At 40.8% G+C, this 27,329-nt stretch overlaps 4 protein-coding genes across 7 annotated transcripts; all 4 read left to right on the forward strand.

The window, feature by feature from the left end:
* Positions 1-2,084: 2,084 nt before the first annotated feature.
* Positions 2,085-5,701, forward strand: LOC133953674 (B-cell receptor CD22-like). Its single transcript, XM_062387717.1, has 5 exons — positions 2,085-2,296; positions 2,832-3,098; positions 3,191-3,523; positions 3,723-3,980; positions 5,070-5,701. Exons 1-5 carry the CDS (start codon positions 2,224-2,226, stop codon positions 5,189-5,191), a joined length of 1,053 nt encoding a protein of 350 aa, XP_062243701.1. The 5' UTR covers positions 2,085-2,223; the 3' UTR covers positions 5,192-5,701.
* Positions 5,702-7,588: 1,887 nt separating this feature from the next.
* On the forward strand, positions 7,589-13,401 carry LOC133953671 (uncharacterized). Of its 2 annotated transcripts, XR_009920712.1 has the most exons (10): positions 7,589-7,707; positions 7,951-8,229; positions 8,317-8,550; positions 8,646-8,750; positions 9,146-9,343; positions 9,670-10,002; positions 10,179-10,518; positions 10,608-10,665; positions 11,019-11,206; positions 13,260-13,401. XR_009920712.1 is itself a non-coding variant. In XM_062387711.1 (9 exons), exons 1-9 carry the CDS (start codon positions 7,653-7,655, stop codon positions 11,082-11,084), a joined length of 1,668 nt encoding a protein of 555 aa, XP_062243695.1. In that variant the 5' UTR covers positions 7,589-7,652; the 3' UTR covers positions 11,085-11,261. The 2 variants fall into 2 exon arrangements, 1 of the variants encoding a protein (XP_062243695.1); XM_062387711.1 differs by lacking the exon at positions 13,260-13,401 and having other exon boundaries at positions 11,019-11,261.
* Positions 13,402-14,103: 702 nt separating this feature from the next.
* On the forward strand, positions 14,104-19,291 carry LOC133953673 (vascular cell adhesion protein 1-like). Its single transcript, XM_062387716.1, has 5 exons — positions 14,104-14,736; positions 15,320-15,586; positions 15,675-16,007; positions 16,351-16,608; positions 17,101-19,291. The coding sequence occupies exons 1-5, from the start codon at positions 14,664-14,666 to the stop codon at positions 17,262-17,264; spliced, it is 1,095 nt and encodes a 364-aa protein (XP_062243700.1). The 5' UTR covers positions 14,104-14,663; the 3' UTR covers positions 17,265-19,291.
* Positions 19,292-20,131: 840 nt separating this feature from the next.
* LOC133953672 (hsp90 co-chaperone Cdc37-like) lies at positions 20,132-27,173 on the forward strand. 3 transcript variants are annotated; one of them, XM_062387713.1, is made up of 8 exons: positions 20,132-20,353; positions 21,498-21,800; positions 22,273-22,378; positions 23,467-23,582; positions 23,671-23,793; positions 24,864-25,073; positions 26,054-26,125; positions 26,268-27,173. In XM_062387713.1, exons 1-8 carry the CDS (start codon positions 20,237-20,239, stop codon positions 26,376-26,378), a joined length of 1,158 nt encoding a protein of 385 aa, XP_062243697.1. In that variant the 5' UTR covers positions 20,132-20,236; the 3' UTR covers positions 26,379-27,173. The 3 variants fall into 3 exon arrangements, with proteins under 3 accessions (XP_062243697.1, XP_062243699.1, XP_062243698.1); XM_062387715.1 differs by having other exon boundaries at positions 20,180-20,313; XM_062387714.1 differs by having other exon boundaries at positions 20,192-20,396.
* Positions 27,174-27,329: the final 156 nt, after the last annotated feature.

Consider the following 27,329-nt stretch of genomic DNA (forward strand, 5'->3'; position numbering starts at 1 on the left):
TGCCTCGTTGAGCCTTAATAAAACCTCTGTATAAGTAAAACGTATTATTACTATTATTATTCTTGTCTGCACTTGATTTGTCTCTGACTTCAGCAGCTGAAAACTCATTTGCTTTTCCTTTGCACAGAATGAGGAAAGTTATTTTCGATTTTGATTTAAAACACAGAAAATATGAGATGTTGCCGAGCAAATTCAAGCTTTAAAAATATTTCTCATTCATTGTCTTTGTTCTGTAAAAGTGTTTGTTGCACCAGAACCTTGGTTCATCTTCAGCTTTTACACTATGTTCTCTGTCCATGGACGTGTGTGTGTGTGTGTGTGTGTGTGTGTGTGTGTGAGAGAGAGAGTGATTTATGATGATGTGTGTGACGTCAGGGCGTCTCCATCGCCACCATCTGCTCCTCAAACACTGACAAACACTGACCAGCAGCAGTTAGTGTGATTTCACATCAGGGAGCACGAAAAGCAAATGTACTCGACTTTCAGGCTTCTCCTCCTCTTCCTCCTCCTCCTCCTCCTCCTCCTCCTCTTCCACCATCTCCTCTCCCTCTCAGACTCGTCTTCCTCTTACATGTTCAGGTCCCAGAAAAAGTTTATGATTTTGTGATTTAACTTTAAATTAAACAGAAATGTGGTAGTAATCCTTACAGCAGAGGAAAATCTCTACAACCACATAGCTAAAGTGTTTCAGCCCAGATTCACATCCGGCAGAATGATGGCACCGCTCATGTTTGCCAGATCTGGGCCACGATCAAACCACAGCAGTACCAGCACCAAGGATATTTGGGCCAAATTTTCTATTTTACAAGAGGGGAACTTTAGACCCTGATTCATTTTGTCCCGGGCCACAAGACAAGTTAATACATAAACGACCAGTTAATAAGTTATTAATAGTTTTATTTATTCTGCACAGCCCCACATTTATTCTAACACGTGTTGTGTTGCAAGAGAACCCCCCCCCCCCCAGTACCACTGAAGTGTGCCCAGGTGATTTCCCCCCGAGCTCCAAAGAAAACACATTCAAACCTCACCAAGGAGAAAGTGTCAACAGTCAGAGCTGTGAATAAGAAGAAAGATCACATTTAAATATTAAATAAAGTGTCTTGTGTGAGGAAGTAAAGTGGAAGATCAGCAATAACTTCGAAGATCCAGGGCAGAAAGTCAATGACCTGATCAACGCTGCCACCTACTGGTGTAAAAAGTTATGATTACATTCTTGAGAGGTGAGATAAAAACTTTAAAATAAAGTCTTGGACATGAACAGAGTATTTAAATGACTATACAGCAAACTGTGGGTATTTATGATTTAATATCAGCATCACACCCAAATCACACAATGTCCAGAAACTAATTTCATAAGGTTGGCTGATATTTGGAGTTTTATTATCTATTAAACAAACCTGGTACATTTGAAAGAAGCTACTTTGTAAAATGAATCAGGTTCTTTAGTTTTTCATTGTTTTCACTGAATTTGATCTCTGTCTCTTCTGATGAGCAGAACTTGAACCCGAGACAGAGCTGAAAATCTGTTCAGAGATTCTCACTAAAATTTATTTTTCCAATCTTTTCATTTCTTCAGTCACGAGCTCCAAACCTGCTCTGACTCTCATCCTCTCGTTCTGCTTCTTGTTTGTTTAACTTGCTTGTGATGATAATGGAAATATTGAGACTTTCCCTGGCATGAGAGGGAGGAAACAGGAGATAAGGGAAGTCTGCAGTTTGGCCTCCTTACCTTTGAGTGTACACTGCGGTGGGAAACTACTCAGTTCATATTCATATAACTCCAATACACATCAGAGAAGTGTAATATTTCCGTTTACTCTGATCATGATCAATTGTAAGGGTCTAGAAAGGCGCTGTGAAATAATTCGAACTATTTTATTTAGTTCTTGTTGTTATTATCAATTGCATTTTCTTATTTTTCTTCTCATGATGATAATTATTTTGATCATATTCACATTATTGATTCATTCTTGGAAGATGATGATTTAAACTGACGCTTCCGCGCGTCTCTTGAACTGTTTCAGTTTCGTTTTCAACCTGTCTCCTCCTCTTCCTCTTCCTCCTCCTCCTCCTCCTCTTCCTCCTCCTCGTCTACAGACAAACACACACTCGATCTAAATTAAAAGGGAAAGAGAACGAGGACTCGTTTAGTTAAAAGCTTTTCTCGGTCCGGATCAGACTGAACTGATTTCTCTTCTGCTTCCTGTCCGAACTCGAGCCATGTTCTCCCGCTACGTGCTGGTGATCGTCTCTCTGGTGGATCTCCTGTCGGACTTCAGAGTGTCCTGCTGTGGTGAGTCTGATATTTATAGACATGTGGCTCGGTCCAAGGTTCATATTTTATATTTTAAATTCTCAGAGCGGTTGAGAACAAACAGACACGAGGGCGTGTCTCGACTCATCGTCAGATATAGTTATAGTGTTCTTTATTCTTTTATATATATGTGTCTCTGTATGTATGCATGTGTGTGTGTGTGATGTGTGTGTGTGTTTGTGTACAAATAAAGTTTTGATAATAATAACGGTTTGGTAATAAACAACTTAGCCTTTTGATATTGTATTTTGAAATTGTTAATAGAAGAAGACAAGAATGGAGTAAGAGCATTATTAGTTGAACCCCCCCCCCCCCCCCCCCCCCCACACACACACACTCTTCAATATGAATATGTAAAGTAGTGCAAATGCAATAGACAGTATATTATGTACAGTGTGTGATAAGGTGAAGTATGAAACTGATGCACCACTGTTAAAAGATACAGTTCAACTCTAGATGTGTTTCTTCAGTGTCTCACCTGCTTTCACGGTGAATCAGATTTTTTTTTTTACAGATTACAACTGTGCAAACAGAACCGTGTTCAGTCCGTCCAGACTGGTGGTGAGGCACGGTGACCCGACCTCTGCCACCTGCTCCCTGTGCCCGTCGTGCCCAGATGACATTTTCGATGTGGAAAAATCGGTTGGATCCAACGTGAAAAATGGAAAAACGATCACATGGACGGTTGAAAAAATGATGGAGTGGAAAACGACTCCAAAGTGTTTTTATACTACCAAAACTAATATCCAGTGTTGCACTCCGCTGAACGTTATGGTGTACAGTAAGTTTACTTCTATTTATAAGATTTATACTCTCTCGCTCTTTCTCTCTATCCATCCATCCATCCATCCATCTATTTGTCTGTCTCCACAGAGACTCCAGACCTGGTCTCCATCAGCTTTTTGAATCACTCCGGGCCGTTGTTCGAGTCCCGTAACTACACTCTGCAGTGCGAGGTGCAGAACGTGGCTCCGATAAGAAGTGTCCACGTGACCTTCTTCAGAGGTCAGACAGAACTGGGCCAGAAACGGCCCTTGAGTAAACCACAGGAGAAACCAGTGACTGAGGTCTTCTCTCTGAGCATCTCCACCACTGAAGAAGATGATGGAGCTCAGTACTGGTGTCAAGTCAAGCTGGAGCTGGGACCTGATGGACCACAGACCCCTCCGATGGTTGCGTCAAAACACGTGATCGCTACTGTCCACTGTGAGTCTGATAACAAAGAATGTTTGGCTGGGAAACTGGATGGAAGCTAGATTAGACCAAAAAGGGGTCAAGAAGCTACAAGCGGACTAAACTGAACCAGAGATTAGTCAGGTGTTCATAAACACATCTCCAGATCAAAGTCGGTCTCCATCTGCAGCACTGTGTCGATTCATTACTTGTTTGTGCTTCTCCCACACAGATAAACCCAAGCAGCTGGTGCCATCACCTCCAGATGTGATCACCCTCACACAAGGAGATCTTCTGGAACTGGACTGCACGGCCGTGGGGAACCCCAGCCCCTCGTACACCTGGACATCCCTGGCGGAAGGCGTCCCCCCGTCCAACAGCAGCATCCTCACCATCCAGTCTGTGGCTTCTGGGCACGAGGGGCTGTACACCTGCTCTGTCAGCAACGACATGGGCACAAACACTGTGATGTTCAGGGTGCATGTCAAACGTGAGTTGTTCTTTCCCAGTCCAGTTCCTTGGATACAGCTGTGGTCAGACCTGCACTGAACTTCAGATGTTCCTCTGGAATTATCCGGCAGGCCCTGTAGTAAAAACTCCTGAGAATGTCCAAGCGAGTCCATGTGAGCCAGGGTTCATCCTTCGCCAAAGGAGACGATGTTGTCATAACTCCACTGTGCATTGTCCTATCACCACCAAACATCTGTCACTTGATCAGAGTCCAAGACTGAACAGCTCTATGTGTCAACATTTCCTCAGTGTCATAGCACAACCAACTGATTCGCCATGAAACAGGAAGTACTTTGTAAATCCACTCTGCATTATCCAGCCGGCTCCGAACTACTGACCTATGATCATAATCCTGACCTGAACAGCTCCATATGTTAATATTAGTGCAGGGTCATAGCGCCACCTATTGATCAGTGTGAAAATGATGTTGTTACAACATTGTCTCAATGACACAAAATTGCTCACGCTACATCAGAGCCCCTACTTGAACAGATCTATCAGTAAGTATGTAATACTGGCGCCACCTACTGGCAGCCGGAAGTAAGCTTTGGTTTACAGCTATCATTCGATTTACAGAAATTGTTCACCGTGTGATCTGCAATTGATAGCATGGACCGTAATGAGCAATTAGCAGGCAAGGATCGACGTCTCGTGAGGGACGCAGGAAGTGAAGTGTTTATCTTTTCCGCAGTGCGCAAAACGCATGCAACGTGGAGCCGTGTGCCTGCTCGCCGATCGCTCTCTCCACCAACCGCAACAGGTCAGGGGTTGCGTGTGCTCGGGCCCGATCAGTTCTACCATGTAGCCCTAGTGGTTATTGTAAGCTATGCATACAACGAAACACAACCACACAACAACAGAGACAAACCACAACCGACTTAGAGTAGATATACTAATAAAAACAGGGGCAGAAGCTACAGGTCAAGTTTGGATGTGCATGCTTTATGCTTCATATGTGAAAGGAAGGATCCGGATAATGTCTGTGAAAAAGAAAGTTCATTGTGTGTTGATGATACATGTTTTGACATGGTCTGATGTTCAATCTTCTCTTTTCCTCTTCTTTCTTTAGCCTACATCCTCCCGTACATAGTAGTTGCTGCTGTCGTGGTTATCGCCTGCTTGATGGGAGGAGCCTTCTTTCTCTACAAACGAAGCAAACAACACAAGGCCGTACCCACTGCAGAGATGTAGAGTGAGTCCGTGGGAAGATGCGACAAGTGTGTGGAGAAGTTGTGTTGTGACACGCTGCAGAGTTGGTGTCGGACTCGTGGCCTGAGTGTCATCTCTCTCTCGCTGTCATTTCCTGTCGTCTCTCTACTGACCACATAAAATGGCCCAAATGAGTTCAGTCTCAACTTGTTTGAGTGTCTGTATCTCAAGTTTAACACATCCTCAGGGTTTAACTTTGGTTTTAGGCCAATTTATACATTTCATTTGACAGACGAAACCACATTGTTGGACAAAATTTTGAAAAATGATTCACATATTCTTTCACAGTGAAGTTCCCAAATGTATTTCTATGACTTGTTAAAGTTAAGTTGAACTCTAAACTATATTTTTTGAGTTACCCAAGGAAGTATATATTTTTTTTGGTGAAAGAAAGATCATTTCTCTCTTTTTCTGTTTTCAGTGAATGTACAGATAGTGTGTCGTTAAAAATCCTGTGTAAATGTGAAGCTAATAAAGTATTTGGTGGCTAAATGGGTCACTTGTTGTGCTTTTTTATATATTAAAATTTTTTAAAATGGAACTAATAATGTCTGAGTGTGTGTTAGTCTATGTTCTGTCTGGAGCGTCCAGATCAGATCCATCTCTACTGACGACATAACGCTGTTAAAGGAAGTCACAAATATACATATATATTTTAAAGTTCAGTTTAAAGTTCAAAGAAAGAAGTGAAGCAGACCTGATGTGTGCTGGCTTCAAGTTCAAAGTGTAATGCATGAACAAATACAGAGACATGGCATTTTCTGAATATTACAGCAAATATCTAAAACATCGGGAAAATCGGAACATGAAATATTCAAAATAGAAAAATGCATATGTGGAATACCTGAACACACAGCATGATACACACATTGAAAACATTCACCCAACAAAGAGTGACACCTCCACCACAGAACACAGCTGCCAGCACATCTGGACGCCCCCACCAGCTTGCAGCCCCCACATTACAACACCTGTCCTGACCTGGAAAAGGGAAAAGACAGAAATTAAGCAGAAACAATGTTTGCTGGCTTCAAGGCCAAAGTGTCATGAGCGAGCCGCCCCGCCCCCTCTACTGTCCAAACCCGGAAAACCAGTGTGATAACAACCCAAAGAAGCAACAGACCGCAAGACGTCACCGATAATTCAACCTCTGCAAACAACACCAGAAAATGACACATGCACCACACACTCCCCTTCAACACAGCCAACAGTAACATCACATATCATTATCAATGTTTATAAGTAGTCAACAAGGGCATATAATGCAAAATATCAGCAATAGCATGGACAACAATCTCGGCTGGGCCCTCAAACAGAGTTGGTCAACATTTTGTTATAATTCTTTCAGCAACGAAAGATAGGAAGTGTAAAAAACAATCTATTTTCAAATTAAGTTCATTTCTCAAAAAAACTAAAACAAAGAACCATAAACCTTCTAATTTTCAAAATATAAATAGAAGCAAAATAAAAATGTCCACGAATAAAAGTCATAAATCATCAGTGTTTGAGTTTGTAAATTAGCAGGATTACACAAAAACAACTGAACTGACACCATGACATTTTGTGGAGGGGTGGGACGTGGCCATAGGAAGAATACACACAGGGAGTCTCCCACAAACTTAACTCAATGCGTATAAGATTAATTCCAAGTGACAGCAAACAAGCACAAAACTGCAGCTGAAACTGAGGTCTGACACTTAAGGGGGGGTAGTGCAAGTACATGGCAAATAGTGCTGCAAATTGAACAACACAAAACGACTCAATCCAGCAATGTGGCAAAACACCAATCTAGAGATTCAATGTTATAATATAAGAGAAGCGTAAAAAGGGTTTGGTGGATTATGAAAATGTGGTGGAACAAACTACAATCTGGTGGCCGCCACCATCTTGAGAATTAACTGGACACGCTTATTTGCCTTGGTGGTGGTATGGACTGTCAGAGCAACATTCTAGTTTCATGTTAGCAGCAGATAAGAGAGATGTGTAAAGGCAATGGGTGATGGAACTCTAGGTTTATTATGTTACATCCAATACACTTCCATGATTATTAAGAGACTATTGCTGCTCACAAATTAAACTTGTGAGTTTGTGGTTACAAAGTCATGAACATGGTGTTTAAGCTGTGAGAACATTGCTGCAAGGTAAAGCTTTACTGACGTTACTGTCAGTATCTAGAAGCCACAGTTAAACCATCTAACCTATTAACAGGCGAGTCAAATAACACAGGAAATGCATAGAGCTCTATTTTTAAACTAAGAATAATGAGGAAACTGTTTTTTACAAGTTGAGATCTGACAAACCGTCTCACACAGACAAGTAGACCATTCTGACTTCAGTCTTTCTTTTTCTAAGATATAGATTTTTACCATTTATAATTATAATTTTTGATGAGCTTCATTTAAAGTCATACTTTCTATTGAGTAGCTGAAAGACAACACTGGCCATGTTGTCGACAGCAGCTGAATGTGTGTTCATGGGTTTGTTCCTGTACATCTCAGGTAAGAATGATCGTTTATTTCTACAACACTAACTGTGAATCGGAACTGAGCCGTAAGAAATTGAAATGTTTATCAGCATATTAGTCAACAGTAGATTGATTTGAAGAAAAAAGACGATACTCAAAATGTTTTCTCAGATTCTGCTCTTCACATATATTTCAGCAAATTGGTATTTACACAAACAATTAATTTACAGTTTATCTACTAGAACTTAAGAACTGTAAAAATGCTTTTCTGTTAAAGGGGTTGGAGCAAACAGTATCTGTGCCGTAAAAGGTTCATCAGTGGATCTACACTGCTCAGCTCAACTTCCCACATCAAGTATGAAATGGTTCACTGTTCGCGGGGAGGGCAACAAGAAGGTTCCAGATCAGATCGTTGACGGAAAACATGTGAACATATCTGAAGAGAGCGACTTCACTATGACGATCAATGATCTGAGAGAGAGTGATACAAACCTTTACTGTTGTAGTGACGTTAATGACAGATGCCAGGGGAGAGTCATTCAGCTCCTTGTTGCAGGTACAATTGTTCAGTTATATATTATGAATATATTATTGCAAAATAACATCAGTGCATTAATTCTTGTTTTATTCAACATCATCTCAGACCTGCAGGTGAAGGTGTTTCCTGCCACAGGAGAAAAGACAGTGTCACTAATGTGCAGCAGCAGTTGTCCTCTGAGTGAAAGACCTGTGGTCTATGTCTGGTACAAGAACACAGAGTTTCTCTATGAGGACTTGTCTCCTTGGTACCAGGAGCTAATCAGCAGCGAGGAATCAGTCACGTACTCCTGTGCTGTCAAAGGCTACAAGCATCTCAGAGCCCCTGAAGTCTCAGTGGGTGAGTGACAACATGTGGCTCAATATCCTGCTGCCTTGAATTCTTAAGCTTGTGAAACACTGTTCACCACAGAATGTTGTTTTTCTTTTGTCCAGATTCTCTCACATCAGCCTGCTTCACTGTGACCTATGCTAAAGGCAGAATGTGCTCAAATCAGCAGAGACCAGAAGATGAGCCGTGCTCCATCACATATCCCAGAGGTGAAGTTTCACAAATAACTACACACAAACACACTCCCAACCCCATACGTCTCAATCCTTTAAATAATGTTTTCACAATTTAAAAGATCTACAGTGTTTCACCAGAGATCGTTAGTTACCTTACAGGTTGAAGCCTGGTCATACTGAGGTCCTGGTTAGGGACCATGAGATATGAGTTCTGGTTGGGTTAAGGTTAGGCATGAATTGATAAAGAATGGAAACGTGTGTGTGTGTGTGTACAAATTAACTAAAGAAAGCATGGATAGATTTTCACTCATCATTATGTGGCAGGGATTATCCAGTAACTATTTGGTCACTCAAGTTATTAGCACATCTCGATTAACGTGGCAGAGATGAAGTGGTGAGAAGCAGTTTGTTTTTTTCTCTCCCAACAGAAATACAAGTTCATGTTCAAAAGACTGAATTCAAGGCGCATGTCAAACTGGCCTGTAACACCAGCTGTCCCCAGACGGAAGCTCAAACCATCACATGGTACAAAAACAAACGATTGGAGCAGGAACCACAACCAGTTCCCATCTTCTCTCTTGCCTCTTACTCCTGTGCTGTAGAGCACTTGATCTCAGATGAGGTCTGTAAGTATATTTATATATTATGTTATTGCTCTGTTATGATTCATAAAAGCTTTGAGTCAAGAGCCTGTAAAATGGATAAAGATAAACTGTTTGATGATTTGGAGCGGTTTGGCCAAAGGGGTAGAGTTGCCGTTCTCCAACAAGAAGGTTGCCGGTTCAATTCCCACTCTTCTCCATATGCATGACATAGTGTCCTTGGCAAGATACTGAACCCCTAAATGGCCCCTCATAAAATGTTGAGTGTACAAAAATTTTAGTCGCTTTGGACAAAAGCGTCAGCTAAATGACATGTAATGTAATGATTTTGTTTAAAATCTCGGTTTCAGGTATTCAGGATGTAAACTGCATCACAGTGAATTATGTCGACAGGAGGATCTGTGCTCTGCAAGGTTCCTCAGTGAACATCTCCAGTGAATACTCTTATCCAAAGAACCAGCAACCGAATTCTTTATTGTGGTATAAGAATAGGAGGAGTGATATGGAGGCTGGTGAAGAGCTGATAACGAATACAGATCGTATTAAGTTTCATGAACTGATGAACCGCACCATCCTGACAATCAATCAACTGAAGAAGAATGACTCAGCAGAATACATATTCAGAATAGGAAGTGATGCAGGGAAGTGGTCGGCTGCTCCTGGGGTGACTTTGGTCGTCACAGGTAGGTTCAGTATTTAGATTAAATACCTGATTACTTTCTATAGAGAGTTACTATTGATAATAATAAGGCAACTAATTCAACAATCTAATAACATTTACCCTTCTTGCTTATTTGGGTTGTTTTAGAAGACACTTGTTCAGGAACGTCTTTATCAACTTACCAATCTCATCTTTCAGATCTGAGAGTGAAGTTTAGTCCTTCTGAGGAGGTGACCGAGGGGCAGAGAGTCACGCTGACCTGCAGCACCAGTTGTCCTCTGACGGACAACATGAACTACATTTGGTACTTGAACAATCAACCTCTGAATCTGACAAAAACACAAAGCAAGTACCTGGTTCTAGACCCCGTCAGCAGTGAACATGAAGGAAACTACTCCTGCAAAGTTAAAATGCTCCAAAAGAGCTCTCATCAAAAGATGCTCACTGTCCACAGAAGAAGAAAATGGACTCAAACAGCCATAAGAATCGTTGTTCTTCTCCTGGTTGTAATACCCACCTCCATCTTCTTCTGGATCAGGTGAGCATCACTGTGCTCTGCTTCAAAACAATGACTTTCACATTCTCTTTCACACTAACCTGGCTTCACCTATTCATTTCACTCTCTAGAAGAAAGAAGACTTCCATCCAGTCTCCTAGAACTGAAACCTCTGTCAACTTGGAGGAGGTAAAGCAGAGAATTTTAACAGTTTCTTCCATTAGACAAACGTCCTCATCTATTCAGAGAGTTCAACTGAGTCCAAACAGCAGCTTCAACCGGTGTTCTAATGAAACAGAGATGCATTGTCCCATATGTTCCATGAATGTAATATTTTACAATACTGTAGATTAATCATGTTTTATTTTCTCAGTACATTTCAGTTTTTAATTTAATATACATCAAGAGTTATTCCAGGCAAATGCAGCTATAATGAACCCTCCCATTTATTTGACCTCAATTTGGAATCTGTTAATTTTATTAAGAGAATTTTAAATACACAGAAATAGTGAATAAAAATGTTTCTCTTGTCTCTTCATCAGATAAGCCCAGATCATGAGTACGAGAACAACTCGGCTCAACCAGTAGAGGAGGATGATATTCTCTAAAGCAGCATCCAACTCCCCAACAACAGAGATGCTCTCTACTCACAGATTCAGCCACATCAGCCCCAACAAGAAGAGCAAAGCCCCTATGACGTTGTCAGCTTTACACCTAAAACAACACCTGAGTAAACATCTGTTATAACAAGTGATTCAGACTTTGTGACTATGGAGGACCATACATGACATAAGTAAAAATAAATAAATAAATAAATGTATAAATAAATACAGAAATAAATAAATAAATGAATAAATAAAAATGGAAATAAATAAATAAATACAGAAATAAATAAATAAATATGTTAATACCAAAAGAAATGTCAAAAGAAATGTCTTAAATATATTTTAACATTTATTTTTTCCCTGATACATTTCCTTTGCATTTGCAGTGTCCTTATGCTAATGAGAAAGGCGGGCCTAACCGCAGTCTCATGCAGGATTGGTCACAGGAGTGTAATGATCCAGCCCTACTACTTCTGCCTTTCAATGCTGGTGTCCAGTAGCTGTTTGCAGCGTTGAGCCAGTTCACACTTAAAATGAACTAGTTCAAGTTCAGAGGGTTAGTTAAGGTTATTTTTTATTGGGATGATTTAGCTGTCAGAAGTCCTGACTGTGAGCGTCACGTCTCGTGTTGTACTGAGCACAAGGAGCGAGCCGAGAGGAGGAGGAGGAAACAGAAACTCCAGCTCGGTACAAACCACCTGCAGCTTCTGCTCTGATCATGAAGACGCGGATCTCTGAGCAGATGTGACCAGAGAAACTCTTTGTTTCCACTGTTTCCACTGTTCCACAGAGTCACTAACTGGCTGTTTCACGGTGAAGAGATCAAGTCTCAGTCACTGCCCGTGTCTCTGAGCGAGTGTGTGACGGAGCGCAGGGGCTGTGTGTGTGTCTGTGTAGTTCAGTTGACCAATCCTGCTTGAGACTAAGGTTAGGCCCGCCTTTCTCATTAGCATAAGGACACTGAAATGTGGAAATAAATAAATGTGGAAATAAATAAAAGTTGCAATAAAAGTGGAATTAAATAAATAAATGTGGAAATAAGTTTAAGACATTGATTTATTTAATTCTGCATTTATTTCCATATTTATTTATTTATTTCCACATTTATTCCAACTTTTATTTTTCGATTTCAGTGTCCTTATGCTAATGAGAAAGGCGGGCCTAACCTCAGTCTCGAGCAGGATTGGTCAACTGAGCTACACACACACACACAGCCCCTGCGCTCCGCCACACACTCGCTCAGAGACACGGGCAGTGACTGAGACCTGAGCACTTCACCGTGAAACAGCCAGTTAGTGACTCTGTGGAACAGTGGAAACAGTGGAAACAAAGAGTTTCTCTGGTCACATCTGCTCAGAGATCCGCATCTTCATGATCAGAGCAGAAGCTGCAGGTGGTTTGTACCGAGCTGGAGTTTCTGTTTCCTCCTCCTCCTCTCGGCTCGCTCCTTGTGCTCAGTACAACACGAGACGTGTCGCTCACAGTCAGGACTTCTGACAGCTAAATCATCCCAATAAAAAATAACCTTAACTAACCCTCTGAACTTGAACTAGTTCATTTTAAGTGTGAACTGGCTCAACGCTGCAAACAGCTACTGGACACCAGCATTGAAAGGCAGAAGTAGTAGGGCTGGATCATTACACTCCTGTGACCAATCCTGCATGAGACTGCGGTTAGGCCCGCCTTTCTCATTAGCATAAGGACACTGCAAATGCAAAGGAAATGTATCAGGGAAAAAATAAATGTTAAAATATATTTAAGACATTTCTTTTGACATTTCTTTTGGTATTAACATATTTATTTATTTATTTCTGTATTTATTTATTTATTTCCATTTTTATTTATTCATTTATTTATTTATTTCTGTATTTATTTATACATTTATTTATTTATTTATTTTTACTTATGTCATGTATGGTCCTCCATATGTGACTTCTTAGAATTAAAAGCTGCCTAACACCATATTCATTATTTTATTTGTTTGTATTAATAGGCTATTTTGATTGTAATGGCATTTCCTTGACATGTTATCTGCTATGCTGAATGTAATTAAAGAGTCTTATGACAAATATGAATAAAACAGATATTTCTAATAAAAAAATTAATTATATTCATTTTTTTTACATTGCAACATAATTGACCACAAGTCTACAAATGCATTTCTATTTCCTCTTTCAGGCAAACTGGCCTGTTAGTGGAACTCTAAAATTAGCACATCACTACAGACAAAGGCCTTGTCTAAACAACTGCAGACAACAAACAACGAGCTTGCTGAACCAGTAGGTGGCGAAAAATGTTGTGATCAAAAATCAACCAAACTATGGAGGAAGGTACATGACTTAAGTATAACTAAATGTATAAATAAATACTTTAATAAATAAATGTATAAATAAATACATAAATAAATGAGGAAATAAATACAGAAATGTTTTAATAAATGTCTCAAAAATATTACCACATTTATTTATTTCCACATATTTGTATTTATTTCTCTATTTCTGTGGCCTTATGCAGTGTTGAAGCCCGGTCATACTGAGGTCCTGGTTAGGGACCATGAGATATGAATTATGGTTTTATTTATTCTGCACAGCCCCACATTTATTCTAACACGTGTTGTGTTGCAAGAGAAACCCCCCAGTACCACTGACGTGTCCTCAGGTGATTCCCCCCCCCCCCCGAGCTCCAAAGTAAACAGACGTTATAACCCGGCCTGAAGAAAGAACCTTCAATATTGTCATACAGAATAATTTGTTATCAATGACCTGATCAACGCTGCCACCTACTGGTGAAAAATGTTATGATTACATTCTTGAGAGGTGAGATGAAAACTTTAAAATAAAGTCCTGGACATGAACAGAGTATTTCAATTACTATAAAGAAAACTGTGGATTTGTACTTGAGTATAACTGAGTATGGGAGTCTTTATGATTTAATATCAACATCATCAAAAAACACAATGTCCAGAAACTAATTTCTTAATTTGGGGTTTTATTTATTCAGTGAATCACTGATTCAGCTTCTTTAGTTTTTCATTGTTTTCACTGAATTTGATCTCTGTCTCTTCTGATGAGAAGCTCCAAACCTGCTCTGACCCTCATACCCGAATATTGAGACTGAACCAAAGAACACGTGATTTCTGTCAGTTTAGATATCAGGTGTTTGATTCCCACAGAGCGTTTGTTCCTGTTGTTATTATCAATTATATTTTCTTATTTTTCTTCTCATGATGATTATTATTGTGATCATATTCACATTGTTAATTCATTCTCAGATGATGATGATGATGATGATGATGATGATGATTATTGAAACTGAGTCAGATCTGGTCTGGTGACATCACTGGGTTTTCCCTGAAGCTTCCCCGCGTCTCTTGAACTGTTTCAGTTTCGATTTCAACCTGTCTCCTCCTCCTCCTCTTCCTCCTCCTCCTCCTCCTCCTCCTCGTCTACACACACACACACACTCACTCACTCGATCTAAAGTAAAAGGGAAAGAGAACGAGGACTCGTTTAGTTAAAAGCTTTTCTCGGTCCGGATCAAGCTGAACTGATTTCTCTTCTGGTTCCTGTCCGAACTCGAGCCATGTTCTCCCGCTACGTGCTGGTGATCGTCTCTCTGGTGGATCTCCTGTCGGACTTCAGAGTGTCCTGCTGTGGTGAGTCTGATATTTATAGACATGTGGCTCGGTACAAGGTTCATGTTTTATATTTTAAATTCTCAGCGGATGAGAACAAACAGACACGAGGGCGTGTCTCGACTCATCTTCAGATATAGTTATAGTGTTCTTTGTACTTTTATATATGTCTCTGTATGTATGCATGTGTGTGTGTGTTTGGGTGTGTTAGTGTGTGAGTGGAAGTGTGTGTGTCTGTGTCTGTGTGTGTGTGTGTGTGTGTGTGTGTGTGTAACTAAAGTAATAATAATAAAGTTTTGATCCTAAACATCTTCGCCTATTGATATTGTATGTTGAAGTTGTGAATAGAAGAAGTCTAGAATAGAGTAAGAGCATTATTAGTTGAAAACACACATACACATGCACACACACATACACATGCACACACACACACACACACACACACACACACACACTCTTCAATATCTTCAATCTTTAAATATGAAAATGTAAAGTAGTTCAAATGCGATAGACAGTATATTATGTGTGTGATAAGGTGAAGTACACATTTGAATGAAGCATCGTTAAAAGATACAGTTCAACTCCTGAATGTTTTTTTTTACAGATTACAACTGTGCAAACAGAACCGTGTTCAGTCCGTCCAGACTGGTGGTGAGGCACGGTGACCCGACCTCTGCCACCTGCTCCCTGTGCCCGTCGTGCCCAGATGACATTTTCGATGTGGAAAAATCGGTTGGATCCAACGTGAAAAATGGAAGAACGATCACATGGACGGTTGAAAAAATGATGGAGTGGAAAACGACTCCAAAGTGTTTCTATACTACCAAAACTAATATCCAGTGTTGCACTCGGCTCAACATTACACTGTACAGTAAGTCCACTTCTATTTTTAAGATTTATACTCTCTCTCTCTTTCTCTCTATCCATCCATCCATCCATCTATTTGTCTGTCTCCACAGAGACTCCAGACCTGGTCTCCGTCAGCTTTTTGAATCACACCGGGCCGTTGTTCGAGTCCCGTAACTACACTCTGCAGTGCGAGGTGAAGAACGTGGCTCCGATTAGTAGTGTCCATGTGACCTTCTTCAGAGGTCAGACAGAACTGGGCCAGAAACGACCCTTGAGTAAACCACAGGAGAAACCATTGACTGAGGTCTTCTCTCTGAGCATCTCCACCACTAAAGAAGATGATGGAGCTCAGTACTGGTGTCAAGCAAAGCTGGAGCTGGGACCTGATGGACCACAGACCCCTCCGATGGTTGCGTCGCAAAACGTGACCACTACTGTCCACTGTGAGTCTGATAACAAGATTACATTAAATCTAGCAAATGGATGACCATGCAACTTGGTGAGAGGATGTGGTAACCAACAGAGATCTGATGCAGATCCAGGAATTGTTTCATCACTTCCTTCAACAATGTGAGATAGAAGATTTTAATGATTTCCAAGATAATTATTCATGCATCTTTAAAACAGGAGCGAGAATGTGTGGCTGGGAAACTGGATGGAAGCTAGATTAGACCAGAAAGGGGTCCAGAAGCTACAAGTGGAGTGAACTGAACCAGAGATTAGTCAGGTGTTCATAAACACAGCTCCACAGTCGATTCATTACTTGTTTGTGTTTCTCCCACACAGATAAGCCTCAGTTGCTGGCGCCATCACCTCCAGATCTGATCACCCTCACACAAGGAGATCCTCTAGAGCTGAACTGCACGGCCGTGGGGAACCCCAGCCCCTCGTACACCTGGACATCCCTGCCGGACGGCTTCCCCCCGTCCAACAGCAGCGTCCTCACCATCCAGTCTGTGGATTCTGGGCATGAGGGGCAGTACACCTGCTCCATCAGCAACGACGTGGGCACAAACACTGTGATGTTCAGGGTGGCTGTCAAACGTGAGTTGTGTGTAGACATTTCTTTGGACACTCCGTCACTTCTGTCCAGTAACTAACGATCAGAATTCCTTTATAGTAATCGTAAGCTATGCAAACAAACAGAATTATAGGTACTACTTCTCGTGGTGCATACATACACACACAACCACACAACAACATCGAAAAACGAGGGCAGGCGCTACAGGTCAAGTTTGGATGTGAATGGGTTTATCATACTTTCTGCGCTCTTCATATGTGAAAGGAAGGTTCCATCTAATGTCTGGAAACTATTACAGAAAAAAACAAATCTGACATCATGTCTAAATATGTTTAACGTTTGTCACTGGGATGTGAGTCACGGGGGGAAAAACCACATGACTGCTCTCACTTCTGCTTTCTCACTGTAGTCGTGAACTGACTCTTACCCGTGTGAAGTGAAGAAGGAAGTTCTTTGTGTGTGTTGATGATATTTGGTCTAATGTTGAATCTTCTCTGTTCCTCTTCTTCCTTTAGCCTTCATCCTCCCATACATAATAGTTGCTGCTGTCGTGTTTATCGCCTGCGTGATTGGAGTAGTCTTCTATTTCTACAAACAAGGCCGGATGGGAAATTACAACCTGAAAGATGTTTTCCGTTTTCACAAACAACACGAGGCCGTACCCACTGTGGAGCTGTAGAGTGAGTCTGTGGGAAGGTGTGACAAGTGTGTGGAGAAGTCGTTTTGTGATACGCTGCAGTGTTGGCGTCGGACTCGTGGCCTGAGTGTCATCTCTCTCTCTCTCTGTCATTTCCTGTCATCTCTCTACTGACACAAAATGCCCCAAATGAGTTCTTCAAGGACCTGCCTGTTTCTCAGGTTTAACTCATACTCATGGTTAAACATACTTCAATTTATACATTTCACTACACAAACAAAAGCACATTGTTAGACAAAATTATTCACATATTCTTTCACATTGAAGTTAGCAGCTGTATCTTTCTGACTTGTTTAAGTTAAGTTGAACACACACTGTATTTTGTGCGTTACCCATGGAAGTCAGTTTTGGTGAAAGTTTGTGCAAGAATGATCGTCTCTCTCTTTCCTTTTTCAGTGTATGTACACAAGAGTTAAATATCCTGTGTAAATGTGAAGCTAAGTATTTGTGTCAATTGTTATATATTCAAAACTTTGAACTAATACTAATAATGTCTTAATTTGTGTTAGTCTATGTTCTGTCTGGAGCATCCAGCTCAATTTCACATATACTGAAGACATAACGCTGTCAAATTGGGTCAACAATTTACATATGTATATATATATTTTCAATGGTCAATAATTTAGACAGCATCACTTTACCAAATATTACAAAATGACACCGTGTTGTGTAATCAAGCTCTCATGGTGATTTTTAACAAACAAAATCATAACTAATTTCGTCCACATACAAACTTGAGTGGTCTCTGAGGACAGTTGCCTTCTTGCTTGCACAGCCTGGAGTCTACAGTGACCTCTGAGTTATAAAGTTGTGGGAACGAGTTATGAATCTGATCTTTAATAACAAGACCTGGCGAAACTGAACAACAAGGTTGTTTATTCACTATCAATTGCAAATGTTTCCACCACAGTGTTTCCTAAGAATCAGTGCAGAGAGTGAGTCAGTATAAAGCTCATGAATGAGATTACATCATGTGTTCAAGAGAAACATTTCATCACCCAAGAGGCTTCCAAGCTCCAAGTTTGCAAATTCAGATTCATAACTCGTGGCCAGGACTTATTATGTTTAATAAATGTCACCAGAGGGGTCGATTGAGGTAATAGTAAATTATTTTGTATACTCCGACTGATGTACAGCCTTGAGTCGGTTTGTCTGATTCTGCTTTTCAAGCTTCTGTGGTCACTTCTGCTTTTTACTGTCATTTCAGTGGTTTAGAACAACATCCTGCCTCCTGTTGACACATGTGCTTTTCACGTACATGTACATTTTGTATTGCAGTCGTAAAACCACTTTCAACTGCAGTTTCAAGAAGGATTGTATGGTTTCATTAATGGTGAATGTAGAGTGTGGAAGGATGATTTTAGCTTCTGTAAGTAAATTAAAACAGTTCAGATATCTTGATAATAAGAATAGATGTGAGACCCAAGCGTGAACGTAATCTTTAAAAATAAGTCTGCTGCCCTAAAGTGAAGCCAAGGCTTCTTGATCGCCACCTGGTATCTGGCTGCAGTACTGCACCTCACTACAGACTCTGTATTAGGGATATTTTTGGCTTCATGTCTGGATAGTGAGAGTGACTCCATTATCTTTATCCATGTTACTCATTTCCTGAGGTTACTTAGAATTAGTTAAATAGTAAACCAGACAAACTACATGTATGTTGAAATCATTGTATAAATGTTAATATGTGTCAGTGAATGTGCTGTTTTACTGTCACCGTCTTTTTTTGGACATGCCACTGCGAAGAACTTTATAATTTTATTTAGAGCTGTGCTGTCTACAAAACATTTACTATAATATGTGGAAGTTCTCACATTGAGCAAAGCAGCGATGTGTTAAACCTCACGGAAACTTTGTGTGACTCACAATAACCCACATTTCCTGTTGGTATGTGTGGTTGTGGGGCTATCTGAGGAGGTGAACTCTGTATGAATATGAACTTCACTAAAGAAATAATAAGATCTGACTGTGTGTGTTCTGTGAGCATGAATAAATGGTTTCACTTCTTACGCTTTTATTCTGTTTTATTTTACATTTGATTAAAGTTTCCTGGAACAAGCCATCGTCCACAAAAAGAGCTTCAGGGAAAAAAACAATGAGAAAACTCTCATCTGATCAACACAATAATAACTAATTAATCATTTTGTTTGGAAAGGCTGTAAATGACTCCATTGATTAAAAGTGAGAATCTGCTTTATCAAGTCTTTATCAAGTTTTCCATGTGTGACTATGAGGTACTGAAAGAAACAGATGTAGTAACTAACTAGAGTTTTCCTGTTGAGTGTGATTCCTCTTTATTGCTGATCTCTGAGGCTTTTACAGGAAGTCCACTGCAGAGGCTGTTTGAGGTGGAGACACAGACAAGTTGTCTTCGTCCTCTTCCTCGTCTCCTCACAGAGAGGAGGAGAGGAGGAGAGGAGATCAGATCAGAGCCTTAATGACTGAAATAAACTTTTGCTCATTTACTTCACTGTAGACTTTGGAAATACGTTTGTCAGACCCAGTGAGGAGGCACCTAAATGTATACATGTACATATACCCACACATGCATCTGTATTGGTAATAAGTTAAGTATTTATATACATATATTGTATAATAAACTAGATTCTATTTCAGTTTTTAACATTTATTCACTTGTCAATCTGAAAAGTGATGGTAAGACAACACTCATATGTATATATACAGTAATTTATACAGTAATATATATATAGATTTATATATTTTTACTTATATAGCTGTATATATATAGTTATAAATCCCTATTGATCCACCACGTGCTGCTGTAAACTTCAGTAAAGATTAAATAAACCTCTGCGCCCTCTGATGACGTGTATACGCTGCGTCGCTAAGAGGATTATTCTAAACCTCTTTGCTGTCTCCGCTGAACGGCCTCACTCTTCCCCCGGTGCCGTGTTCGATTCCCCGGGTGGTGTTGAAGCAAAGGAGGCGGGAGGATGAGCTCCGGAGCCGGCCTCGACTACAGCGTGTGGGACCACATCTACGTGTCCGATGACGAGGACGTGGCCCACCCGTACGTGGACACACCGAGCCTGTTCCGGATGAGACACCGGGTCAGCGGTTTGTGCAGCTGTGACGTGTGGAGTCCCCTACCCGGTTAGTTTGACCAGTAGTTACTAGTAGTGAGTGACTGGTGACCAGACTAGTTAATACCCCCAGAGCTGCAGGTGTCACAGTTAAATCTGTCACCATTCAAACATCAACCTGCAGGTGTTACAGTCAAATCTGTCACCCATCAAACATCAACCAGCAGGTGTCACAGTTAAATCTGTCACCCATCAAACATCTGATCCTACAGGTGTCACAGCTATAACTGTCCCTTATCAAACATCTGATCCTGCAAGTGTCACAGTCAAATCTGTCACCCATCAAACTATAGATATATATATAAAGTCTTTAGCCTTTATATATATGCATCAAACATCTGGACATTCAGGTATCACAGTTAAATATGTCCCTCATCAAACATCTGGACCTGCAGGTGTAACAGTCAAATCTGTCACCCATCATACATCTGGACATGCAGGTGTCACAGTTAAATCTGTCCCTCATCAAACATTTGGACCTGCAGGTGTCACAGTTAAATCTGTCGCCCATCAAATGTAGAGAGATGGTGTGTCACAGTTAAATCTGTCACCCATCAAAGGTTGAGATTGCAGGTGTTACAGTCAAATCTGTCACCCATCAAACATCAACCTGCAGGTGTCACAGTTTAATCTGTCACCCATCAAACATCTGATCGTACAGGTGTGACAGTTAAAACTGTCCCTCATCAAACATCTGGACCTGCAGGTGTCACAGTCAAATCTGTCACCCATCAAACATCTGGACATGCAGGTGTCACAGTTAAATCTGTCCCTCATCAAACATCTGGACATGCAGGTGTCACTGTTAATTTTGTCACCCTTCAAACATCTGGACCTGTGCACAGGATCGACATGGGCCAGTCATACTGGGTATTATGGAGTATTCCCCTATCAGTGAATACTCCATAATACCCAGTATGACTGCTGCTGTAACCACAATGCTCCAGTTCTGTTCAGCTCTGACTCTGGTTAATCAGCTTAACCTGTTGATGCTTTGTTGTTGTTAAGTAGTCTTCACTGACTAGTTGCCGCCCTGACTAGTTGCCCCTCCCCCCACACTCATCCTTACCTCTTCATCTCACTTGTGATTCTCTCAAATCCCACCACTCAGACGCGCTTGGAGAGAATGGCCGAGTTTCAGCAGAGAGGTGAAGATCTGGAGAACAACCTGGCTGAATGCAAGAGGTTGTCCGAGGAAGCCCAGGGACGACTGAGAGAGCTGGAGGAAGGACGGAAGGAGGGAGAGGAGGAGGAGGATGAGGAGAGGGATGCTGAGCTGAAGAAGCTCCAGGCTGAGGCGAGAAAACTGAGGAAGGATGAAAAGACGTTTGCGAACATGTTGAAAGAACACCAGCGGGAGGAGAAGAAACTGCCCTGGAACGTGGACTCCATCAGCAGAGAAGGTTTCAGCAGGGTAAGATCTGGATTCGGATGATTTAGGTCTCTTTGCTTTTACTTTCACTATAGTTTAATAAGAGTAAAACCTCCACGCCAAGCCCTGCTTTAAAGGGAATGAGATTAGTGTGATTAGTTTATAATAATACTAAAAAGGTCAAGCTTTATTCATATAGCATTTTGCTAACAAAGTTGCAAGAGGATACTTAAAACAACAATAAATAAAAGTTAACTTTTCAAGATGCGGCCTTTCTGATTTCTGCTCACTGAGTTATTCCAGAGTTTGAAAGCCTGTCCTGCAAAAACCTGACGGACTTAAATCACCAGTCGAGCTCTGGGATCGGTGTCATGTGACCACGCTTTCTTTCTATTCTCCTAATCTTAGACTCGCAAAACTGGATTTGAAGCCGCTCTGAATGCATTTTCACTTTGCATGTTTTGACTCGTCCAGATGCTTATTAATCTGTTTTCTCTATCTCTTCTTTTTCTAGAGTATTGTGAATATCCAGCCTGCAGACAAGAAGGAAACCGAGGCTGAAAAGCTGGAGAAGCAGAAAAGCTTCGCTGAGAAGCACGTGGAGGAAATCAAGCACTTTGGTATGCTTCCCTCTGGATGAACTGGATGTTTGTTGAGTTTCGAACCCTGCTTCCTCACATTGTCCTCCTCTTTCAAGGATGACACATGCTTTTCCTGTAGTAGTGAAACCACATTAAATCCCACTGACTCTCAGGGTTCATGTTGTTTAGCCACAATACGATAAAAGCTCAAATTAGGTTCACAGACTCAATTTTCTCAGCAGCTGACACAGGAATAAAGTCATATTTGTTTCTTAAAACTCAGAATTTCCCTCAATAACCGAGTTTTCACTCAAGCTGCTTTCTCCTTCTTCACTTCCTTATTATGGGTAAATCCCAAAATACACACTATCTAACAATTCCCATGATGTAACCAATAGCACTTCTGCATTAAGCTGTATCACACTGGATTTCAAACGCATGGAAAAAGCAGACAGGGCAGGAAATAATCTGGGTGGTGTAGTAAACAGGGAGTGCCGACACGTCCCACAGGCCAACGGCTGCATTCCACAAGGCTTATCAAGCATTCCATGGTGAACTACATCCCTCACTGTCCTCACACACACTTGTAGAATTTTACTGGGAGCAACATAAACTACATTGAGAACATCCCATATTTCCTGAAAACATCAATTCCCCCTGCTCCCTTTTTTAGCTTAAGTTTAAATGTGTGTGTTTGTGTGTGTGTAAGATGAATATGGAGCAGCGTAAATTTACCACTGAGGAAAAAAGAAGGAAATGAATGAATGGGGAGCGAATGTTTGGACCTAACTTCCTCGTTAACAATCTTTCAAAGTCAGCGGCCACAAACACACCCAGACGACATGGTCACACTTAACAAAGCTTGTTGAGAGCCACAGCTTTTTACAGGCTGAGTAAAACTCCCTGTGACAAGTTAACTGACACAAGTTCCTCGTAAAATCGTGATTCCGTGGAAATTCTTACGTTAATTCTCCTTTTTAGTTTCTAGTACGACACGAATCATTCAGAAAAGGGAACCAGCTGGCATCAGTGTTTTACAGTATGACGCAATTTGACCTCTGAACATGTGAGCAGAAGCTGAGGGCAGCATTTGTCATGCTCCCTGTGTCTGTCTGTCTGTGCACCAGGGATGCTGCGGCGGTGGGACGACAGTCAGAAGTATCTGTCAGACAACCCCCACCTGGTGTGTGAAGAGACGGCGAACAGCCTGGTCGCCGCCTGCATCGACTTCGAGGTGGACGAGGTGAGTCCTGCGAGGAGACGCTGTGTCCGTCCTCCGGTTGGAAGCGATGACTCCAGGGAGATAAAGCTGTGTGAACCCTTCCTTTTAGAAACATGCCCTGATGGAGCAGGTGGCGCACCAGGCCATCGTGATGCAGTGTATCTTGGATTTGGCTCGGACGGTGAAGGTCGACCCCAGAGGCTGCTTCAGGAAGTTCTTCTCAAACATCAAGGTGTGTTCCTGGGATCTCCTGCACCATGTCAGGGGACTGTGACCCTGTTTACACCTGGAAGTAACGGGACCGGAAAGGACCACAAAGACTTATCCAATACTTTGGGGGGGGGGCTGAGATGCATTAGCTCTTGTAGTGTAAATACTTGTGTTTCCTGATGCATCAGGACAAGAATGTAATGGAAATTAGACAACGCACTCAACAAAATGTGGTCAGCAGGACACTGGAGGGACATTATAGACACGGATTTGAACCATTTTGTGTTTGTTTGTGGGAATCTGATTTAAACTTTGTGTTTTTTTTTATATGTAGTAACACAACAGAGCAACGCTTTACCTGTAACAGAACAAAAACATAAAAAGCAAAGCAAAAGATATTTAACACAAATATACACTAAATTAATTTGTGAATAGAAAAAAATTAAATAAAATCAGATGCAGTCTCCAGCCTTCTTCATATGGGAGTAGTTTAGGGCTCATCAGACAAGCATTTTCACACATACAAGTTCACATCTGCAGTTAAACGATCTATAAAAAGAAACTAAACCTCCAGAAACAACCAGTGATTCCTATTTAGAACATCCCACAGGCTTGGATGGGGGAGGGTGTGGAGCATGTCTCTGCACCACAGGGTGGGACCAGGTCAGATGTCTTTGTGCCTGGTGCTGGACTCACTTGAAGGCAATTAAGAGATGCTCATCAAGATGTTTCTGGTTTGATAAGAGGAGGAACAGTTCCCTGGAGAAAGGACCAAAGAGTCGAGTGCAGGAATTTACTCACTTAAGGGTCCAGGAAATACGCCAAGAAATTTGTTTCCATCAAAATGAAGACAGTGGACACACAAATCTGGTTTTTAGTAAGCACTTAAGAAAGGGTTTAATTTATTTTGTAGAGATTTTTTTCCCAAACTTTTGTGCATCTAGACAAACCTATAACCATTTGCTAATCATCTTTGATTTAATACCTCAACAGTATTTTCAGTCTTCATTACATATCTGGGAACAAAGGGAATAAAAGGATGATAAGACAGAAAGAAGTAACCTTATGTTAACCGTCTTGTTCATGTGTCAGACTGCAGACCAGACGTACCAGGATGCATTTCACCACGAGCTGGAGCTGCTGAAGGAGAGGGTGCGCAGCTGTGCACAGATTCGTATGGAGAACGCCATGGAGGAGGTGGAGGAGGAGGAGGAGGAGGAGGAGGAGGAGGAGGAGGAGAGACTGGGGAGACTGGGCCCCGGGGGTTTAGACCCTGTAGAGGTCTACGAATCACTGCCTGAGGTAACAACAAACACACACCCACAAACACACACCCACACACAGAAACACAACTCTTTTAATATGGTTATAAGTTAGGGTTAATATGACTTGCAATAAGTGAAACGTGATTTACTTTAAGTGATGAAATGACACTGTTGTGACACTAATCATGACAAAGGGTTTGTGAGACAACCACACGATTACAGGAACTTGAGCCCGGCTGATTTCCTTAAAATGCTTTTATCAAACCCTTTGGAAAGAGAAATGAAATTGTGACTTGATATTTAACACTAAACCTCAATAGAACTAACTAAAACAAAGAAAAAGACCCAGATGCAACTGAATATTTAGACTTTAGACTCTTTTATACAAATTCCTTTTAAATGCACATCTTTTCTTCATCGTTTATTTTTAAATAAAAGTTGTTATATCTTCAGATATCGTTATATCTTGAACACAAAAAAGGGTCTTTTAGTGACATGTAATTTATATTTTACACATTGTTGACACCAGCTTGGTTCTAAATGTCTCTGTCTTTCGATCCATCCTGAGTTTGTTATAGATTTTTGCGATTTACAGAATGAAAACCACCTTTTGTCTTGTCACCATATTGCAGCCATCATCCAGTTCCTCCCTGTTGACCCCCGTGACTGAATTATAAGTTTGGATTCACAGTCGTATTTAGTTCTTCCCTCTCCTCGACCCTCAGTTTCTGATCTGAACCTGAATATCCTCTTGATTGTTTAATTCATCCTCAGACGTCTTCAAGCCGGAGTCTTTCTCCTCGTCTCAGTTTAACATGGACAGCGACACACTTGTTTAGTTGCTTAACTTGAAGTCAGGGTTTGTTCAATCAATTGATTGTGTTTGGAAAGTGAGAGAAGTCATTACACAGCTCAGCAGGACAGACTGTTCTCAGTTCACAGCATCATCTAGTCGCCCTAAGTTTACACACAAGAACAATAAATGAAAGTTCAAACTTAATACTTTCTATTGTGCAGGACATACAGAGGGGCTTTGATGAGAAGAACATCCAGATGCTGCAGCAGGCGATGAGCAAGCTGCACCCGGAGGTGAGTGGTTGCACCTGAGACTCAACGAGCGACTTTCATTTCAGTTCAGGAAAAATAAACTTAAAGAGGACGAGGACCAAACAACATGAAAATGTATCTGTTCATTCATTCATTCACTCTGTCGCTGTGCTTCTGTTGACAGGAAGGAAAATTCCACCTGAAGAGATGTATTGACTCTGGATTGTGGGTGCCAGAGTCAGGAGAGGGTGATGATGAGGAAGAGGAGGATGAAGAGGATGAGGACGAGAGCTAAAATACAGGAAACAAATGAATCAAATGGGAGAAGGGATCATACACGTGTTCCTTCCTTCCATGTTGACTTCATCATCACTTCAGGATCACGGTGTATAATTTATATATTGTAGAAATGTGAATATTTAATAATTAAGTAAATTATTGTTATTTAAAAAAAAATTACATAATGGCAGAGAAGAGTTTAGACAATAATACTTGAAGCTACTTTGTGCATCAGAGTAAAAGATGAATGTATTTTTGACAGTTTTTATTTTTAATAACTTGTCCTTGTGGCATGAAAACATTAAACTCACTGAGTCCAAAGTTCAGAAATCGTTCAGTACATATTTTTAACTTTTCATCATTTTATAGACAAGGTCAAATCCACTTAACAACATTAACATGTGATTGCGTCACAGGATCTCACAGGTTACACAACCTGTCCAGTGGGATCTGTTCTACTGGGACAATGGCGCCATCTGGTCTCATAACTCATAAACCACATCAGCAGCCTGAATGATGAATTATTTTATTTATTTATTTACTTATTTAACTTACTCGTTACAAGAGCGTCTCATTGATCAGATGTAGATTTTTTGAGTATTTTTATTGAAACATAACTGAAGCAACAATCACACGATAAAAAGTTGCTGATTAGTTTCGTATCAAAGGTTTGATCGAGTATCGTTGAAATCTAAAGTGATTTGAAGTTTGAATCATGTTTCTATTGTAGTTTAAAAGTTTGTGTGTGAAGTTTTTACCCACAATTTGTTGTATTCTGTATTTGTGCCGGTAGCCGTGAGACAGTTTGTAAGTTGTGTTGTAGAACTTAATAAAACTAGAGTTTATTTTCAGTTTGTGAACTTTTCCTCTTTTTTCTGTGAATCATGACTCATTTCTCATACGCCATATTCTCTCTTTCTCTTTCTCTTTCTCTCTCTCCCTCTCTCTCTCTCTCTCTCTCTCTCTC

The sequence above is a fragment of the Platichthys flesus genome, chromosome 5 (assembly GCF_949316205.1).
Source record: "Platichthys flesus chromosome 5, fPlaFle2.1, whole genome shotgun sequence".
NCBI classification, from domain to species: domain Eukaryota; kingdom Metazoa; phylum Chordata; class Actinopteri; order Pleuronectiformes; family Pleuronectidae; genus Platichthys; species Platichthys flesus.

Bases quoted from the DNA above. Each gene is read 5' to 3' on its own strand.
- LOC133953674 (XM_062387717.1), top strand. From the start codon at position 2,224: ATGTTCTCCCGCTACGTGCTGGTGATCGTCTCTCTGGTGGATCTCCTG. The intron at 2,297-2,831 runs GTGAGTCTGATA...TTTTTTTTACAG, and splicing joins CTTCAGAGTGTCCTGCTGTG to ATTACAACTGTGCAAACAGA. The intron at 3,524-3,722 runs GTGAGTCTGATA...TCTCCCACACAG, and splicing joins CGTGATCGCTACTGTCCACT to ATAAACCCAAGCAGCTGGTG.
- LOC133953671 (XM_062387711.1), top strand. From the start codon at position 7,653: ATGTTGTCGACAGCAGCTGAATGTGTGTTCATGGGTTTGTTCCTGTAC. The intron at 8,230-8,316 runs GTACAATTGTTC...ACATCATCTCAG, and splicing joins CATTCAGCTCCTTGTTGCAG to ACCTGCAGGTGAAGGTGTTT. The intron at 9,344-9,669 runs GTAAGTATATTT...TCTCGGTTTCAG, and splicing joins CTTGATCTCAGATGAGGTCT to GTATTCAGGATGTAAACTGC.
- LOC133953673 (XM_062387716.1), top strand. From the start codon at position 14,664: ATGTTCTCCCGCTACGTGCTGGTGATCGTCTCTCTGGTGGATCTCCTG. The intron at 14,737-15,319 runs GTGAGTCTGATA...TTTTTTTTACAG, and splicing joins CTTCAGAGTGTCCTGCTGTG to ATTACAACTGTGCAAACAGA. The intron at 15,587-15,674 runs GTAAGTCCACTT...CTGTCTCCACAG, and splicing joins GCTCAACATTACACTGTACA to AGACTCCAGACCTGGTCTCC.
- LOC133953672 (XM_062387713.1), top strand. From the start codon at position 20,237: ATGAGCTCCGGAGCCGGCCTCGACTACAGCGTGTGGGACCACATCTAC. The intron at 20,354-21,497 runs GTCAGCGGTTTG...CCCACCACTCAG, and splicing joins TGTTCCGGATGAGACACCGG to ACGCGCTTGGAGAGAATGGC. The intron at 23,794-24,863 runs GTGTGTTCCTGG...TTCATGTGTCAG, and splicing joins AGTTCTTCTCAAACATCAAG to ACTGCAGACCAGACGTACCA.